Source organism: Lactuca virosa, chromosome 9, assembly GCF_052849685.1.
Source record: "Lactuca virosa cultivar CGN04683 chromosome 9, Lactuca_virosa_CGN04683_v6, whole genome shotgun sequence".
Taxonomy (NCBI): domain Eukaryota; kingdom Viridiplantae; phylum Streptophyta; class Magnoliopsida; order Asterales; family Asteraceae; genus Lactuca; species Lactuca virosa.
The window spans coordinates 89,960,875-89,981,060 of record NC_136434.1 but is presented as its reverse complement, the minus strand read 5'-3'; the positions used below and the strand labels follow the sequence as shown (position 1 = coordinate 89,981,060).

The window sequence follows — 20,186 nt, the reverse complement described above, 5'->3', positions numbered from 1 at the left end:
GATAAACTACAATCTTGGTTACTGGTGAAGACTTTCTATTTCCCATGATCAAGTGTATCATCCCACGCTCCACCTCCTCACTTTCTTTTAGCCCCTGCAAATCAGAACAAATGTGAAAACCACATCCTGTATCAAGGACCCAGGAACGAGAAGATAATGAGTTATTAGAAGAAATAATGTAAATACCTGCTGAATATGGCTTCACTTTTCCATCCTTGATGTCCTGCAGATACTTTGGGCAGCTTCGTTTCCAATGCCCCTTATCATTGCAATAAAAGCAATCGGCCTCCTTTGGACCAGAAACATGGGGAATACTAGAATTGGGCTTGGCCTTTGGGCCATTGCTAGATGACCCAGCTTGGGCCTTGCCCTTCCAATTTTGCTTAGGAGTACATTTCCTCTTTTTCCCCTTTCCCTGTCCAATAGCCAATATGGGAGAACTAGCAGGACTGGAGGCTATAATTTTACCCTTTATCCCTGCTTCAGCTATCTGCAACAGGTTGTGCAATTGAGCCAACGTTTGCTCAGTGTTGTTCAAATGATAAGTCAAGATGAACTGATCATAACAACTAGATAATGAGTTCAATGCCAAGTCAATGGCCAATTACTCATCAAAGTGCACGTTAAGTGTGACCAAACGCTCTATGTAGCATTGCATTCTTTGCACATGACTACAGACTGAGTCCCTATCCTTTATTTTGCGAGCCATGAGTGACTTGACTACCTCCAACTTTTCTTGACGAGCTCGCTTATGGTACTTTTCCATAAGGTCCTTGTTCATCTCAAAGGGCGAGTAGTCCTTATAATGGTTGCGACCATGATGCAAGCCACTTTGGTTGCATCATTATAATGCTTCTTGTAGGCAACATATTCTTCGGGAGTAGCTTTGGTTTTGTCGATCTTAATGAGCTCCTTCTCAAGGATATATTCTTTATCCTCAAAGCGAAGTGCCATTTTGATGTTGCGCATCCAATCATTATAGTTTGAGCCATCCATAATGACTTTGGAGCAAATGGACGCAGAGAGAAATTGTGGTCGGAGGATGATGAAGCAGAAGTGTTTCCAGGAGTAGACATCTGTAAAAAAAAGATAGTTTTAGTTAGATTTCAAGATACCTCAATATAATAACCCAAAGATATAATATTAAGGTTGGGATCCAATTATGAAGATTCACAACTTAGAAATGGGATGTAGAGATCCAAGTGCAAATTTCATAAAGGAAGGTGAATGACGATTCACCAATTCCACCATAGGACGAAATAAAATGAAGTGAAATTCCTAATTCTTTTGAGATACATTGAAACTATTCAATGGCATATTTTAATCTCATATTATGCTCTTCTATTTTTTACTGGGATATCGATGATCACAAACAAGATGTGAATAACCATGCATATATGCTTGGTAGCCTCATTGTCTTTTATCATATCTATTGATGTGCTGGTAAACCACACACACTCCATCAACAATGATAATTATGAGATACCCATTACGACTCTTTATTAGTCCCTATTAGTGTGTTGGTTAACCACATACGCTCCACTAACGACTTATAAAGTGTAATGTGCAATTTCATGGGTTAGCATACAATTCACATTTTTCCTAAAGTAACTAGAATTGGGATTTTATAAAAATTTTCACATTTTTCCAAAGGGCTTCTAGCCCAGCGGTATCCGGTGTTGCCCTCCCTCCTTGAGGTTGAGGGTTCAAGTTTTGTTGTGGACATAAGTGGATTTAAGGTGTAGTTTAGGAGTAGATTAGATTTGTTGTTTCAAAAAAAAATTATCTATTAATTAACTTTTAATTAATTTATTAAATCTTGTGAGGATTATCTAATTAAATTAAACAATCAATTTAATCCTAATCCTTAACCCTCTAGAATTCGAAAATTAGGGTATAGGATATTTTCCTTGTTTACCAATTATCCAATTAATCCAATTAAGCAACAATCATTTAAAATAGGAACCCTAAATCTCTAAGGCTTTTTCAAAATCAAGGGAGGAAGGCTAGGGTTTTTCCAAAACCCTAACCCTAATTTCAATTAGGGTTTATGGAGGCTAGGGTTTGTGAAATAACCCTTAAGCCAAAACCCTAAAACGAAAATTTGGCCTTTAGGGTTTAATAGTTATAAACCCTAATTTGCAATTCAACTATTATAACAATTCAATTTAAAACAAAATCAATGGCTTTGATACCACTGCTGGGTTTTGGGTAAAACAAATAAACTAGAAAAACAATTCCTAAGTTCACATGAAACCTACTTCGGATCTATGTTTTAACTATTGATTCTATAACTATGAATTGCAAAAACAAGAACCCTAAGGGATGAAGCTATTTTCGAAAATAACTAAAAATGATTTTAAAATTACATACCTTTCAATTGTTAAAGTAAACAATTGACAATCCTTTGATCTTAATCTTCTTGGAAGCCTAGCACCATAATTGTCGTGCCTCTAGTGGAATCACACCCAAGAGCTAGCAAGAAGGAAACTATAGAGAAGAGAGAGAGAGAGAGAGAGAGAGAGAGAGAGAGAGAGAGAGAGAGAGAGAGAGAGAGAGAGAGAGAGAGAGAGAGAGAGAGAGAGGGAGTATGTAATTTTCGGCCAGGGTTTCTTCAAGAGTAGAGGTGGCCGAATTTGGGAGCTAGAAGAATCCTTTTATAGTTAAGGCAGCTTAGCCCCAAAGTTACGGTTAAAGGGATAACCCTAGGATTCCCCTGCTTAAGGCCCAAGCAATTTCAGAAGCCTTATCTAAGGCCTTGGACGAATTCATTAGGGTTTCCCCCTATGAATTTCGTCCACCTCCTCCAAGGAGGTTCTGGAATATTCCTTCTAACTATCTAATAATTACAAACTAGTCCCTACACTTTATAATTAATACAATTAACCCCAAAATTAATTCCAATTAATTTATGATTAACTATTCATTATATATTATGATTTCTAATTAATATATTATTTTCATAATACATTAATAAATCATTTATATTAATTTATTAATCTTATAATAAATTAATTTCTCTCTTTTCATAAATTCCCTGTCTAATTACTAGGTTTGAAGGCAACTCAAAAGGACTGTGCTGCTATCAATTTAAGTACATACAAATTATAGTCATGAACTTAGACACCTAATCCAACAGGTTTTAGTGAACTTTAATTTTGATGGAGGGTGTTTTTGGTAATAAAGTAACATTAATGATGTTTTCGTAATAATTAAAATAAGACTTCCGCTAACTTATTCTAGTTAAAAAGTGTTTAAAATAAAAAATAAATATTTGGGTGAAAAATCATGATGTTACAAAAGACCAGGTTCACAACATGCCTTCTGCGTGAAGGAGCTTGAGATTGATGGAGTAAGGTTATTCAGGCCCTTGGACCTGGTGCTATCGAGGTTATGACTTGGGAGGATTTCATTACCAGGTTCAGGGCAAAGTATGTACTAATGATCAAGGTGCAGGAGATGGCTCGAGAGTTCTTAGCTCTTGAGCAAAACATAGAGACGGTAACAAAGATCCCCGCCAAGTTCAAGAAGAAGCTGTTGTTTTGTCCCCTGTATGTAGCAGATAAGAAGATGAAGATGACAATATATTCTGATATGTTGAGGATGGTTAGGATACCTCTCTTTATTAAACTTAAATGTTTTTATGCCATTTTCCTATATTTAAAAGACTAAGAATATGATGGTTATCGTAAAATTATCGTGTTTCAAAGATGATATATTCATTTGGTAAGTGGGAAATGCCGAATTCCGATTGCACCAACCATGAGGATTACCTGCTATAGCCGGTTGCCGGTGGCGGGGTAGTTGGCCAGAAGGGTTTGGTAATATGATGCGACCCATTGCCACGTCTTGCCACGTTGGAGCGGTGGTCGACACACAAAATAAAATTTAAATTCTCATAATGACCAAAATACCCTCAACTTCCTTCTCCTATTTCATGCCTTCCAATGCCTCCATTCTCACCAACCCCATTCAAATCTATCGATCAATGACGACGCCGTTAATCTCATCGACAACTATAGTAGCTATTATATACGATTGCTGCCATACCCATTAACTAATCAATTTCAGTCTGAATCGAAGTTTCTGCCATGGCCCCCGCAGCCGGAAACGCTGCCGTTACTTCTAAAGCTCTTGCATTTGGTGCAAGATCTTCAAAGCTGTCGGATGCCCATTTGAATTCGATCCGTTTCAGGAAACTCCTTTTTGGATTTCGATATAATATTGAACGGAAATGGGGGAATTTGTCACTGCAAGGTGGCGGCGGGAGGAACATGGAGGCGATTGTAGAGAGAGGAAGAAAAAGAGGGGGGTTGGTGAAGTGTACGGCGGAGGGTATAGAGAGAGGAATACTGACAGGAGGAAGAGGGCAAGAGGGTACTTTTGTTATGCCGGAAAGGTTGAAGGTGGTGGCGTTAATGGCATGCGTGATGTGTTTGTGTAATGCTGATAGAGTTGTTATGTCTGTAGCTATTGTTCCTCTTGCTGCCAAACATGGCTGGAGCAGTTCTTTCTTGGGCATCGTTCAGGTAATATAAATTCTTGCCTCCTTTCTCCTTAGATGATTAGCTTTGACTTTTTGTTACATTGAATTCTTGATCATATTTAGATTATCACCATCCGAAATCAATCGATCATAGTTAATTACCACAACAATAAAGCTCGTGTAAAAAGGTGGAATCTTTAAAATCCAAGTGTCCTATCGGTTTCTGTTTTCTAGTATCAAATATCAATGATATTGACCTATTGATTGTTGATTATGTTGAAATGAATTAGAATCAGCCCACAAAATGCATTTGCAGAAACTATAATTTTTCATGATTGATTCTAATTCTTTGTAGTTGATGAATATGCTTTAGTTCAAAGGGTATTATTGACTTGATTTGTTAGCTTGTATAGTTGTATGCCAACTGGATGAAAATGATGTAATTGATATTGTTATGAAAATCTAAGTACTACTTGAATGACAATATTTTGTTGCTTCTTTTGTTTATGCATTTTCTCCTATAAAAAATATTATCTAAACAAGAAAAAAAGAGAAGATCTTTCTAATTGTTTGTGTAAAGGGTGATACCTCTTTCATTGCCTAATGAGTGTATGCCTTTTTATTTTAGAAATTTTAGTTTTTGGTTGGAATTATTACCTCTTTTTGGTAGTTCAGAATTAAATGAGTAAATTGACACTTAGAAGTTTAATATTGAGGAGGATGTAGTATTGGTATTAGGTTTGTGAATTGATTTTTATTTTTGTGGTTGTTGGACTTAAAAGAGATTGGTTGGCACCCACCTGAAAAGATTACAAGTTGGAAAATATATGGCCAAATAAGATATTAAATAAGTAAATGTTACAATAAATAATATAATATGAAACATTTTAAACAACGAAAATTGTTGTGGTTCATATGATGTGAATTAGTGTGGTGAATGCCATTATAGGGGCGGATCTAGGGTGGGCAACTGCTCTTTTAAAATTTTGTGCTTACTATTAATTTTTTAAATATATAGATAGAATTGATAACTTTTTCTCGTACTTATTTTATGTATTGACAATATAAAACTTAAAACATGTTTATTGTTTTGAGTTTGCTCCCATTTGGATTTCTTTCCTGTTGTACTTAATTTTATAGTGTTTGTCGGAATAAAAAAATAAAATAAAATAATTGATTGGAAAGAAAAGAATTATTGTAATAGTTTATGAAAAATATTGAATCTACCTAACCCTTGCATTGGATTTCAAGCATGAAAAGTCATTAGCAGCCATCTCCTATTGAATATGTTGACTAGACACGTGTCAATATACTTTTCAAAGGACCAAAAACTCCCGCTTACCAACCCTTTCTTTTCTTCTTCTTTTATCTTTACAAAATGCAAGAAATTCCAAGAAGTTATATAATGTAATACCCATTTATGACATTGAGCCTTTGTGACTTTTGTTATTAGCTTGTTTTGTATCTTGCAAGTTTATTTCATATTATTAGGGATATAAACATAGAAAACTAACCAAGATTTATGTAATTATTGCATGAATAGTCTTCTTTTCTATGGGGATACATTTTTTCATCAGTTATTGGAGGAGCATTAGTGGACAAATATGGAGGAAAACGGGTGTTAGCTTGGGGTGTTGCCTTTTGGTCTTTAGCAACACTTTTGACTCCATGGGCTGCAAATCATTCCACAATTGCCCTTTTAGCCATGCGTGCTTTCTTTGGTCTAGCAGAAGGAGTCGCTCTTCCTTCAATGACAATTCTTTTATCAAGGTAAATAAACTATATTCTCTATTGAATGAACAAAAACTGTTACTTTTTAACAAGTAATTAGAAATTACTAATTACAATTACTGTTTCTTAGGTGGTTTCCATGTAATGAAAGAGCGACAGCTGTTGGTTTATCAATGGGTGGATTTCACCTTGGGAATGTTGTGGGATTAGTGTTGACACCTATCGTCATGTCTTCAATTGGGCTTTCTGGCCCTTTTATTCTTTTTTCAAGTCTAGGGCTTTTATGGCTAACAACATGGACACTTCGGGTCACAAACGATCCACAAGAAAGTCCTTCAATAAGCAAGTCGGAATTGAGGTTAATTCAAGCCGGAAAGTCTGATTCCATTCCTCTGAAGAAGGGTGAATTCCCTCCTCTTCGATTATTGTTGTCCAAAATGCCCACTTGGGCTATCATTTTCGCTAATGTAACTAACAATTGGGTAAGTTTTTGCTTTTTGTTTTTTGATTCGTATATGTTTCAAGTGTTTATAATGATGTAATTTTTTTATGTTTGTAGGGATACTTCGTTCTACTCTCATGGATGCCTGTCTACTTTAAAACTGTAAGTGCTTTTAAGTAACGATTTTCACAATACTCATCGATCTTAACGATATCCATCGATTGAGTCAAAGAGCTCGATTGTTGATTTATGAAATCTTTTTGTTTTTTTGTGGTGAAAAGGTATTTAATGTGAACTTAAAGCAAGCAGCTTGGTTTAGTGCTGTGCCATGGGGAACAATGGCATTTTCAGGGTATGTTGCAGGAGCTGCTTCTGATTATTTAATCAAACAAGGATACTCTTTGACTTTTGTCCGAAAAGTCATGCAGGTAAATCTTCTTTTTTCTTTTGTCTTGTCTGTGTAAAAAGACATATATACCCTCATCACAAATTGAAAAAGACGTAAATACCCTCTTCCTCTTGATGTCTTGCAGTCGATTGGTTTCATTGGGCCAGGATTTGCTCTACTGTGTTTGAATTATGCAAAGACACCAGTGATTGCTTCTGTGTTCATCACTGTAGCACTCAGCTTGAGTTCTTTCAGTCAAGCTGGATTCCTGTTAAATATGCAAGTAAGATTAATCTCTTTTCTTTTTAAATGCAAAAAAAATCAACAAACTTTGGTCACTAAATTGTTTCCTCTTTTTCCGATCTTTTTCTAGGATATTGCACCTCAATATGCGGGATTTCTCCATGGTATGTGTTTTCAACATCTTTAAATCGTTCATCATTTTATAATTGGAGATTATTATTATTATTATTTTTTAACATTTGTTTATAAATAATTAGGGATTTCAAATTCAGCTGGGACATTGGCTGCAATAGTTAGCACAATTGGAACAGGTTACTTTGTTGAATGGCTAGGATCATTTCAAGCGTTTTTAACTGTTACAGCTTGTTTATATTTTGTTACAGCCATTTTTTGGAACCTATTTGCTACTGGTGAAAGAGTCTTTTAGGTTTTTATCACAAAAAAAAAAAAGTATTTTATTGGTAGGGAGATCAAGTTTAGTGGGATTCTTTTGTGATAAAATGAAGGGTGGAATGTTTTATGATATATATAAGTTGTAGGTTGAAAGGAAGAAAAGAAAAGAATATTTGTTTAATCTTTGTGCAAATTGTAAAAGTTATAGAGGAAAACAATTGGAAAGATATTTGTTCGGTCTTTGTATTATTTTGTAAAATAATTGACTTTTTTAAAATTGAAAAGTTACTTTCAAGCCTGGTATTTATTATTATTATTATTATTATTATTATTATTATTATTATTATTATTAGTAGTAGTAGTAGTAGTAGTAGTATGTTATACTTCTACACGTTTTGTTATTGTCGTTGTCTTGATTGTAAGCTTTGAAAATTATAGAAACCCAAAACAAACAATGAAACAACAAAACGTCAAATCAAATCAAACCGAACTTGTTGGTTTAGTTTTATTGACAAAGGGATTAGGTTTATAGAAAGGTAATGTTTGGTTTAAGTAATGATCACATTGAATTTGATCAATAATGAACTATTTTAGTTGTCTCAAAAACACCAATTTACACATCAAACATTACTTTAGATAACCAACCATGAAAATCGTCTCAAATCGGCCTATGTGATATATGGCACAAGATACTAATATTTTTTTTCACAATACTTAAAAAATTAAGTTTTTGCGTGTTCTTTTCAACCTTACATCCATCCAAATAAATATGTAAAAAAAGTTAGAAAATGAAAAAAAAAATCTAAAAAAAAACATGCATAAATGAATATGTAAGAAGATATTGGGTTGGAATCAAATTGAAGCCAGAGAGGAGAATGAAATAAATACTAAATGGTTGTGCTCTACAAATTAACTGAAAAATTAGCTTTTGAGTGATAAGCTAAGCAGATAGTGATAAAATAATAGTTTTTGTAAAACTAGTTGATAAATATAAATTGATATAAATTGACATTTAGATGTACGGGGAAATAAACATATAGTGATATATTTGGAAAACTTATAGAAAAAATATGTAACTTATTAATAAGCTATCTCTATTTAATATCAATTAGTTATCACCTTTTTAATAAGCTATAGTTTATAAGATCATTTAGTGGTCTTACAAAATAGCCAAACACTACAAAAAAAAAAACAACCTAACTTATAAATGTCAGATCCTTGAATTGAATTTGATTGTGGTTTAGAATCGGCCCATAAACAGATACTCATGTTTGTTTCAATTAGAAAGAAAAAAAAAACAAAAAAACAAAAGGTAAAATAGTGCCATTTTAGCTTTGGAAGTTGAAAAAAAAAAGGTTTGGTTCCAAAGTCCAAATTCAAAACGGATAAAACTGAACTGATTTCAAAAATATTTCCAAAGTGTGAACCAAAAATATAGGATGCTGAGAAATATACGTAAAAGAAAACATTTCAATTGGGTAGAACAACATAAAACTTACTCAAAAGTGTATACAATTTCTTAAACTGCTTATTTCAAACAAATTAATGAATACTTTAATAACAATTGTTGTACTAACACTATAGATCTAAGTTTTTGTGTTTTAGGAAAATGAAATTTTGTCCGGAACAAGGTTTTGAAAACCGAACCGAACCAGCCGTCTTATCGGTTCGATGGTTCAATTGGTCCAACCGGTTGGACCGGTCTCAAAAACCGGATGATGTCATAATTATATCGTTATTAATTTTAATTATATACAAATTACAAAAAAATGGAAAAAAAATAAACATTTTTTTTTAATTCCTAGTTTTTACCGGTTCAACCAGACCGGTTTTTACCGGTTCGATCGTTTTCACCGGTTCACATAACGAGCAAATTTTTTGGCCTATAAAAACCAATTTCGGGACCGGTTCCCGGTTGAACTGCCGGTCCGATCCGATTTTCAAAACATGGATCCGGAGTAAGTCAATCCGGACTATCTTAATGTCAAATCAAAGTTTTTTTTTATTGGATTTGATTTGATCTCGAACCTCCCTTGTTTTCATCTCCTATTTCCTAGTTAGACATTTTTATCCTTTTATTGTTTTGTGTATAAAAGGTTTTAAGATCTTTGAATAAAATTTGAACGCATTGAATTTATGATGGTATCAGAGAATGATACCTAGTTGCTCTACGAAACCCTAAAACTCCATCGCCATGGCAGGTGACGATAGCAACTCTTCCAAACAATAACACGCCAGATCATGATTCCCCTTAGTATCTTCACCCATCCGATTATCCAAGACAGGACAAAGGTAAAAGTCAACAAGGCTTTATCTGATAAGAACTATGCGGATTGGGTCCAAGAGATGTAGAACTTCTTATTCGCCAAGAACAGATGTGGATTAAATGTTGTGCAAGTTGTTCATGGGAAGAACTTGGGGGGACTGTACACACGAATCGAAGATATTCATTTCCATGATTTTATTTGACTCCGATAATGTATTGTCTTACTAATTTTGTTTATTTATTAAGTCATAAAATTTAAACTCTTTTAATAAAAAATCCATTGTGTTCCACTTCGACATTTGATTTCAAATCTGGAGAATATAACCCGCACTAAAACTTAGATGCTTTAATATGTTTTTGGAATGGTTTACATTATCTTTAAATTGAGCAAAAAACTGAATATTTACAAAATTTTGGATTCTTGGTTGTTGATTTAGGTACTATTTGTATGTTTGTTTGAGACATTGTATAGAAGGATAAATTTGTCCTTTTGATAAAATAGGAAGGATGGTAATTTAGATAAAATTCCGTTAAACATGAATTTCAACAGAAAAAGAGAGCAAATTATTGGCGTTCCCCAAGTGATCAACAAAATTTACATGACATGCTAGTTTTGTCTGTCAATGACATAAAAACACTAAACCATGAAATTAATTTATATAAAAAAAATTCCAAATAAAAAGTCTGACGAAATAAAAACTAAACCAAATATCAAAGCTTTCAAAGCACCCAAGGTAGCTAGGTAGGTCTGTCTTTACCCCCCAAATATAACCTCTCTTTAACCCCACTCCCAAATGCAAATGGTATGCTTCAAATAACCTCCCACATTCATTAATCCACCTTCAAGAATTCATTCATTGCACTTTCAACACATTTTTATCAACTGTGAATATAAACAACATCACTTACTTTTCCAATTCCTGAAAGAGTAGTAGTACATTACATTTCTGGTCCCTGAGTTTATCTGTTTTTTGAAATTTTGGTAACAAAATATTTTATTTTGCAATTTTAGGTCCATATGTGTTCTTATAACTTTTTTGGTCCTTGTTCCAAGTATGAAAAAATCAGTTATAATGAGGGACCAAAAATGTAATTCAGTCCAGAAAGCGAAAACTTACATTAAACATAGCTGGGTTCCTTGATCAAACTTCCATCGGATCCACCAGAAAGTTCCTTAAGCTCAGCCTGCAATCGTTCATATTTCTCTTTAACAGCAGCAGCAGTCATGACATCAGCAACCTCCTCTTTCAGTTGAATTTCCAAATCCTTAATCTTATCCTTCGATTCCTTGCTAGGTTTTTTTTTGTCTTTCATCACCTCGAATTTCAACAGCTCAATTTTCCTTTTCAATTCCGGGGTATTCTCAATAACATCTTGAATTATCTGATTAATTTCCGCATTCAGTTCATCAACTTTCGCCTTCACCATCTCCATAGAAGTTTGACCCATCCGTGAAGCCACATGAACACCCGAAGCTTCTAGAGCATTCAAAAATTCCGTTTCCACTTCTGCCCTTACCTCCATCATCTTCTCCTTCAGATCCTCATCCAGACCTTCGCCTCCCAATTTCTCGATCTCCGCTTTCAGTCCCTCGATTTTGTTTTTCAGAATCGGATTTTCCAAAACTTGTTTGAACTTCTCGTTCACTTTAGTCTTCAACGGAAGGGTTTTTTTGTAATTTTCCGCAAATGTTTTCGCTTCTTTGATTTCGTTCAACAAGTTTAGTTTGTATTTCAGCTTATCGTAATTAGGAGCTGTTGATAACTTCTCGTTGAATTCGTTCTTTAGATTCTCGAGATTCTCGATTTGATCAGAAGTCAAATCTTTTTCTGTATCGAAATTGTCACGCATTTGACTTATTTTGTCCTCGATTCCTAAAGCTTTTGCAGCTTCAGAAAATTCATAATCAATTTCTCTTTCGAGCTTTTTGATGAGGCCATTTTGGTCCATATCGGGAGCTATTGAAGATGATTCTTTTGCTTTCATGATTTGCTCTTTTAGCCTATTGACTTCACTCTGCAAGGCTTGATTGGAAATAAGTCCGGGTTTTGGTTCTTCCTTTTGTTTCATGTTGACTTTCTTTTCTGGGTCAACGGGTAGACCTTCTTGGAATCCACCAATCTTGCGAAATTTGAGCATTCGATGTTTTAATAGCTGTGGAGTATCCATCTTTTGAAGTTCCTATTTATAATAATAAACAAAAACACACATTAATCGTGTACTAATTTCTTAATATAAATCAAAGCATAAATGGGCTTAATGTTACTCACATCCATTGATTCAAGAATGACTTTTTTAATTTGCTGAGAGGTCCACTGTGGATCAGCATGAGCACCACCAAGTGGTTCCTGCAATTAAAATTATAAAATTTACCCTCAATTAAATATAAATTTAAAAATATTATTTTTTATTACAATTAATTATTCTTACAGGGATGATGCCATCAGCAATTTGTAGCTTAGTAAGCTCAGTAGCAGTGATCTTGAGCTTCTCAGCTGCCTATACACAAGAAGAAATTATATAAACTTTCAAGAATTCTATAATATTAGTGTACAATTACAAATAAATAAAAAATAAAACTTTTCACTACCTTTGGAGCAGCTTTGGCAGTCTTCCATAGAATTGCTGCACATGCTTCAGGGCTATAGCATAAGAATTATAAGTTATTTCAGTAATTAGTAAGTGCAATTAAAATTATAAAGTTTCTTATTTCAAAAGAGTGCAATTTGATTCATTTAATTTGAAGGTTAGATATAGTTGTAACTTTTAGAATATTGTTTAAATGACCATTTTACCCTTCTATTTGAAATTAGTGGTGAGTGGTGATAAAAAAAAAAAAAAAAAAAAAAAAAGTTAACATCCATCAACCCATTGCACATTAATTAAAAAAGAAACAACACCTAACAGTTAGTTCATTTATATCACCCTCAATATTTGAGTTGTAGGTTTTTGACATTTTGTGTAAAAAAGTGGGATCAATCAGACTTTTTGGGAATTAAAAGTCTCCAAGAGCCAGCTATTTATAAATTGAAAATGGTGTAATGAATTCATATAACCCTCATTATGTACAAAAAAAAAAAGATAAAATATAGTCACCTGGCAACATAGAAGACAGCATTTTCAAGCATTAGCAGTTTATTAGCACAACCAATGGCCAAAGCACCTCCAGATCCACCTTCACCTATCACAATGGATATGATTGGTACCTCTAAACCAAACATAGTCCTTAAATTATGAGCAATGGCTTCACCCTGCATACACATAAATGATGGTTTTATTAATAGATTAGGCCAAGTTTTTTGACTTACCACATTCAGACATTCATAATGCATTAAGTCAAAAGGAAACACCCCTATATATTGTATCCATTAAGTCCATTAAATCAAAAAGAAGCAACACCTAATACCTATGTCCTCTCATTAAGTCCATTAAGTAAAAAAAACAAAAAAATAAATGCACATATGTTTATACATACCTGACCTAACTCCTCTGATTTAAGGTCAGCAAATGCCCCTGGAGTGTCAATAAAAGTGACAATAGGGAAACCATGGTGATGTGCATAGTACATCATTCGTAGAGCCTTTCGGTATCTGTAAAAAACATAAATTTATATAGCAAAATGATTTTAAAAAGGGTAAATAAAAAGTACCATATATCATAATTGATAAATCCATAACATACAAGAAATTACTTACCCATGTGGTGTAGGCATTCCAAAGTTACGTTGAATATTTTCTTTGGTATTTCTACCCTTTTGATGACCAATAAACATGAATCGCCTTCTTTCTATTGTTCCAATTCCAGTTACTATTGCAGGATCATCATAACCACCTCTATCACCATGAAGCTCAACAAACTGTACATTTTGGAATAAAAAAGGGTATATCCGGTATTTCATAATTCATATCATATTCTTTCAATTTAGAAATGTTCTAATCTAAGAAAGCATAGAGTAACAGTAACACACCTTTTCAGTAATGTTGAAGACATGATCAAGAAAAGTTGGCCTGTTAGGGTGTCGTGCAATATTAACACGCTGTATTGGAGTCAAGTGTGTATAGAGATCTTTAAGAGCCTGTAGATAATAAAATAATAAAATAATAAAAGTCAGCAGACATGACAATTGTGATCTATATTTATACAAAAGGGTTGTTTTTTCCAGTTACAAGTAACTGAACCTGTTGATATTTATTCTCTAAAGAGATGATTTGATCACTGAAGTCCAAACCAGTTTCATTAGCCATCTTTTGCACCTGAAAACAACAAAAATGAAAGTTTAAGACATGTTCCAATTGCACCCTACAGAACAATCATATCACAGAAGTTTAGGAGGATTTACATCAATGATTTTCTTCTGTAGATCCATAAGAGGTTTCTCAAATTCCAAGGTGACAGGTTTTGGCTTTTCCTTTAATGGCTTGAATGGGGATAGATGACTAAGAACTCCACCCTTCACGTTGGGATCAGGATCTTGAGGCCATGGGTAATCGTGTTTCTTCACCTTCCTTACCTTTGCAGTGATACTTAAACCTTTCCTCCCAGTGTTTACATGCCCTTTGCCTAATGTTCGTAGGGGTATGCCATTGATGCCGTTACTTGAGCTTCGAAGAAGATCTGAAGCTGATGTTCCAGAAGACAAGCTTCCAGAAAAGGTAACAGGAGACGGAGGTACAGAAGCCATATCTGTACCCAAAAGTATAGCACTTCAAACTCCAACAAATAGCAAAAGAAATGATATAAAAAGGGGAAAATATAGATCAATCTGAAACCAGGTTCTGATATATAAATATTGGGAAAAGTCAGCATTTTAGTTGAACTCCCACCAAATCCCAATTTCTTTTCCATAAATCCATCAATCGTAGACTTATTCATTAAGAAATTAAAGTAGTTTAATAAACAAGTAACGAAAGCACGATGTTTGTATTTATCTAATCTCGTTGCATGCTATATTGATTTTCTAACAAATCAAGCAACATAAACGTAAGCATTCCAGTGCCAAATCAGTCTAAACGCGACTTGATTCCAAGAAAAGTAGAAAATCAACAACTATAATCACCAAAAACCACTCCATTAACCTACTTCCGGCGATCCTCGAAGATGATTAAAGTAGAAAGACATCCGTTTAAACTAACAATATTATGACAGAATCAATAAAAATTCAATCAAGCATTCATCAATTAAGAGTTTGATAATGCATCAAAAGAAAAGAAGCTGAAGGAATCAAATCAAGTAAATTGAAAATATTACCTGCGATTTTCGATCGCTAAGAGTAAAAAGATCTGAAATTGAGCACTTGGAGAGAAGGGATTTTGAGCTGGAAGCGAAGAGAAACAGAGAAAGAGGAGATTTATTACGAAGTGAGGAGAGAGAGGGGTAGCATCGAGAAGATCGTCAGTGGTTTTTGGGTGTTTATGTGAACTTCAATTCTTCGATACTTCTTATGCATTTGGAGGCGGAGGGATTTGAGCCAGCTATGATCTGTTTGGCTTTGGCAGTTGAAAGTGGGTGAGCCAGTGAGCCATGGGCTAGACCAGGGTTGGACCTGATTTCACACGAGTGAGGAAATGTTACACGTGTGTGGTAGCGATGTCTTCGATGATGGCTCCCATTGGGGTCTACTACATGAGATTTGTAATGAATCTGTATATGCATTGTTTGTTTATACTTCACACTTGTCAAATATGCAATCGGATAAAACAATTTTGATTTCTTTTTCTTTGTTGATTGCTCGGAATATTTTAGTATTTTTTTAAATTAATTTTTTTTATTAATAAAATTAGTTATCATCGTACAACGAATGAAAAGACAAACGGACAACAAGTTGCGCCGCTAAGCCTTTTTGTAAGTCTATTCTTTTGAAGAAAGAAGCTTCATCGCATCCGACGCAAGAAAACCAAACGTATCAAATGCAAATGGTATGAACACGTGTTAATTACAATTAGTGCTTAAGTTATATTCTTTGTAATTAATAAAAACAAAAATTATAAAAAAATAATAATATAATGGATCAAAAATATAGTAAGAGATTAAAATTATAACTTATTAAATATCAATAATTTAACTTATAATTTTTAAAATTATAAGGGATGAAAACTATTAAATCAAATTTTTTTTAGAAGAAAGGTTTAATATGAAAATTTGTTATTACCAAAAGTTAAATTTTATTTCCATAAAAAAATTATAATGTGACGTGGATTTAGTTATTTTTAGACTAATAATAATAAAAATAAATCAATAGTGATTTCCTCACAGATCATTTTTCATAATTATATAATTTTAAATGCTTTTAGATTATCATAAATAAAGATCATTCGTTTTTTAAAGATCTATATATTCTAAAAATCAATAATCCATTAAATGCTAAATAGATTATTATTATTTTTTAGATTAAATTATATATTGGTCCTTGTGGTTACATCCATCTCTAGTTTTAGTCCAATTTTTCAATTTTTGACATGGATTGGTTTTCAAAAATTGTACATGTGGTTCATGAGGTTGTTAACATCTAAGATGCTTCGTTCATGACTATTATCCACTTAATTTTGTTTTTATGTTATTTTAGAACTTGTTTTAAGCCCAGGTGCCATTTTTATAAAAATAAAAATAAAAATATAATAAAAGCGGTAGAAAAACAACCATGATCACACCTTTAACGGTTCATCATCAATACCATACAGTGGCGGCCCTGGGATGTGCGGACGCTCTCAGGGCCTTCGATTTTTGGGACAAATCTATATTTATGGTGTTGATATTTTTTCAAAAAATATTTGTGTGTTATCATTAAAGAAATTAGTTATATATGTCGGTTTCTTATATACATAATGTAATATTTGTAGCAATCTTGAAGTCACTGTAATTACGAAAAAAGATCAAAAAAGTCCAAAAAATCAAAATCTAATAATAAATTTTAAAATTTATCACTAATTTAAGAAAAGTGTCTATATCCAAAGAAAAAATCAAATTTGTTTCTAATATAAATTCTAGAAAATGATTTCATATTTTATAAAATACATTTTACCCAAAAATAATTAATATAAAAATTCAAAATCTAATCATAAATTCTAAAATACACTTTGCCCAAACAAAGTCTCATTTTAAAATCTTTGTCAACTACAATGTGGAAAAGTATGATTGAAATTGTGAAATCAATAGCGACTCAAACTCTTGAAATAATATAAGCTTTGTACAAACTTGTTCATGAAAGAGACTTATATAAAGTCAAAAGTGAAGCTACTTGCCTAGTAGAGTATGAACTTGACATATTACACTTTATAACTAGTATGGTTATATGATATCATATATTAACTAAAGTAAATACCATAAGAAAACAACTTCAATTTGACATCCCTTATTCTCCAAAAAAAAAAAAAAAAAAACTTTTTCTTTACGCTTTGAAAAACCATAACATCTTTGTTTGCGGAAAATCCCTGTATAATAAAACATTTTGCGGAAACTATTTCACTTTATTAAAAATATCTTTGAATAAAGATGTTTCAAAATACAAAACTCTAAGGATGTCATAATCAATACACAACATAGTTACAGCATAAAGACCTACGGTCCTGAACACTATTGCAAATCTTCTCTTTAATCACTCAACATCATATTCAAATCTCCAATAGTCTTAACACTGCAACCTGTAATGCATGTAAATAGAGTGGGTCACGTTGGGAAACCTGATGAGACACATAAGGTTTTCAATCCCACAATATTATTATGATAATAATTTATAATTATCAAACTTGCAAAACCAATTGCTACCAAACAATATCATATAACCTAGATATCTTATAAGAAAATCTATCCTCGGTTACCCGTCTCGATGATCCTCGCATACTAACCCTAAGCAACGACCTCACGAGATTTATCAAAAGGATCATTGTGAACGACAAACTGCTTCGTGCATTCCTTGGCAGCAGACGATGATAAAAAAAAGACAACAAATGAGAGGAATGGAGTACACCGATGAGCACACAATCCAAACACATCGGATAACATGATTCAGCAACACCCGTTAGATGGATTAGACTTTCCTAGAAGTTGTCCTCTGACACACTATATCCAACATTCGATTAGATGACTCAGACATACGTAGTAGTGGTCCGATTCACGAAGCTCATCCGATCATCACGAAAAGGGAAATGTTGACACATGAAGCTCATGAAAAGAAAAGGAGGGGGAATAATAATATAGTACTCCGGTACACTCCCATACCCTGACACGTGATAGTGTCGAAAAAAGACTTTGTACATAATAGTACTTTCTCACACATAATAGTACCTCGACACAAGTAGCACCTGAGAAACAGTTCTACTCTATGTTTCAATCCTACGCACACCCTAATTTAAACTATTCAATGTCCAAACGTAATTGGACTAAACATCAATTTTAAGTCTTAGGGTATAACTAACAAATTGTAATACCTAAATCATCCCAAAGTACCTGCCTATGTAATATCTTTACAATACAGGGTAAATCTATCACTCTTCCAATTTAACTCGAACTAAACATTCTTTATAAGTCTTATTTCGTCATTAGGCAAGACTATAATGCTTATAATCAACTTTCAAACTGTTTTCCTGTTTCATATCGTACTATCGCAATATAGTATAGGACTGCACTTTTATTCAACTTAACGGGATCTATAAATCCTTTATACGTCTTAGATTAAAATTCGACGAGACTATAATCCCTATAATCAAACTTTCAATACTAACTATATTCAGACAACACTGTCATAATTCAGGGTGTACATGAGTACATCTAACACAAAACATCATGTATTTAATACACATTAATCCTTTTAAGTAATAATACTCTTCCTAAGATTATCATTTAATAATACCATATAATCACTTAACACGTAATTAACCATATCTGGTTCACACAGTATATGTTATCAAATATACATTTAACATATAATTCAAATAATCAGCAATTAATTCACATATAAACTTTCAAAAGATAATAAATACTTTGTATTAAAATCATGTTCTTGAAAGTAACTATACACTCATCTAATATAGGTGGAAGACTCATGGGAAAGTCAGAGCTTTGGCTGACAGTTCAATTCCCTTTTAAAACGATCTAAACACGAATATTACTAAGCCTTAGTATTTGTTTGTATTTATAAAGTTTAATCGTTATAAGTTTTTATCAGATTTATCAATAATCCTAACCGAAACACTAACATATATCTAATAAGAAACAACCAGGTAAGATCGTATCGGAGATAGGATCAGTTTGGTATATAAAGATATACTGTCTGGAAAATCCACTTAAAACACCTCACTAATCTAGCCTTGTTATCATTCCTGTAAGTAGATCGGTCAATATAACGATTGGTATTACTGATAAATCTTATTTATAAGTTCATAATAATGATTATAAACATAAATATAAGTTATACTTAAAGCACGATAAACATAACTCAACTTACAGGATGTTTGACAAAAAACCGAACATTACGCGAGTAGAACTTCAAAAACGAAATCTCCATTTCTTGGGGCTCTCTGGCGCTCTAGAGCTTTGTTAATAGCAATTAAGAACTACTATGGTCGGGTCACGGGCCGTCGGGGACGTTTGAGAGAGACTGGGAAAGAATTGAACAAGAATTATGCAAGAAATCGCTTCAATATATAGGCAAATTTATAGGGGGCGTCGCGTCCTATGCCAAGTTTCGGTGATCTAACAGTTGGTGTGGGGAGGATGGGTGAAGTGTGATTGTGACACGTGTGACCCTCTGCTGGTACCAAGTGTCAGCCTTTGGTTGGCCCAAATTTAATTTTCTTCAAAATTTCATAAATTTTGCATACACACTCCATTTTTTATTGTCTTTATATCCACGTGTAGCTATTGACGACTACTACAACTTTAATTTAGATTTTGTCGGCAAAATTTCACTTTACTTTTTGTTTTACGGTTCAAGAAGGCTTGGAATGTAAATAACACTGTGAAAATCATAACTTCTTCATACGAGCTCCGCTTTCAACGTTCTTTATATTGTAACGTCCCAAAAATAAGACCCAAAAATTTCATTTTTAAATTAATAAAACCAGTATCCCAAAAACATTGCCATATAAATCCAGATTAAAAAATGTATCAATCATCATGACATATTAGAGTAAATCAAGAAAATGCGGAACGAGGTGGTGTGTGCCCTGCAATCATCCCGAGCTCTTCCCCTTAGAACCGGAAGTACCTGAAACATAAACTGAAAAGTGTAAGTACAAAGCTT

At 33.3% G+C, this 20,186-nt stretch overlaps 2 protein-coding genes across 4 annotated transcripts; one reads left to right on the top strand and one right to left on the bottom strand.

The window, feature by feature from the left end:
* Nucleotides 1–3,945: 3,945 nt before the first annotated feature.
* Nucleotides 3,946–7,978, top strand: PHT4;2 (phosphate transporter 4;2). Its single transcript, XM_079072362.1, has 8 exons — nucleotides 3,946–4,529; nucleotides 6,030–6,256; nucleotides 6,348–6,699; nucleotides 6,777–6,821; nucleotides 6,941–7,087; nucleotides 7,193–7,330; nucleotides 7,421–7,454; nucleotides 7,548–7,978. The coding sequence occupies exons 1-8, from the start codon at nucleotides 4,092–4,094 to the stop codon at nucleotides 7,715–7,717; spliced, it is 1,551 nt and encodes a 516-aa protein (XP_078928488.1). The 5' UTR covers nucleotides 3,946–4,091; the 3' UTR covers nucleotides 7,718–7,978.
* A 2,512-nt stretch (nucleotides 7,979–10,490) lies between these two features.
* CAC3 (acetyl Co-enzyme a carboxylase carboxyltransferase alpha subunit) lies at nucleotides 10,491–15,449 on the bottom strand. Of its 3 annotated transcripts, none has more exons than XM_079070318.1 (12): nucleotides 15,197–15,449; nucleotides 14,289–14,632; nucleotides 14,128–14,202; nucleotides 13,917–14,024; nucleotides 13,645–13,805; nucleotides 13,425–13,539; nucleotides 13,046–13,200; nucleotides 12,540–12,591; nucleotides 12,380–12,448; nucleotides 12,220–12,297; nucleotides 11,068–12,130; nucleotides 10,491–10,869 (listed from the first exon to the last, which is right to left on the bottom strand). In XM_079070318.1, exons 2-11 carry the CDS (start codon nucleotides 14,628–14,630, stop codon nucleotides 11,069–11,071), a joined length of 2,217 nt encoding a protein of 738 aa, XP_078926444.1. In that variant the 5' UTR covers nucleotides 14,631–14,632; nucleotides 15,197–15,449; the 3' UTR covers nucleotides 10,491–10,869; nucleotide 11,068. The 3 variants fall into 3 exon arrangements, with proteins under 3 accessions (XP_078926444.1, XP_078926445.1, XP_078926443.1); XM_079070319.1 differs by having other exon boundaries at nucleotides 10,491–10,789; nucleotides 15,197–15,448; XM_079070317.1 differs by having other exon boundaries at nucleotides 10,491–10,832; nucleotides 15,197–15,447.
* Between the last annotated feature and the right edge of the window lie 4,737 nt (nucleotides 15,450–20,186).

What these genes read in the sequence shown, in the direction of transcription:
- CAC3 (XM_079070318.1), bottom strand. Translation starts at nt 14,630, where the DNA reads ATGGCTTCTGTACCTCCGTCTCCTGTTACCTTTTCTGGAAGCTTGTCT. An exon ending in TAGAGAATAAATATCAACAG is followed by an intron (nt 14,025 to 14,127) that starts GTTCAGTTACTT and finishes TATTATCTACAG; the next exon opens with GCTCTTAAAGATCTCTATAC. An exon ending in TCTTCAACATTACTGAAAAG is followed by an intron (nt 13,806 to 13,916) that starts GTGTGTTACTGT and finishes CAAAATGTACAG; the next exon opens with TTTGTTGAGCTTCATGGTGA.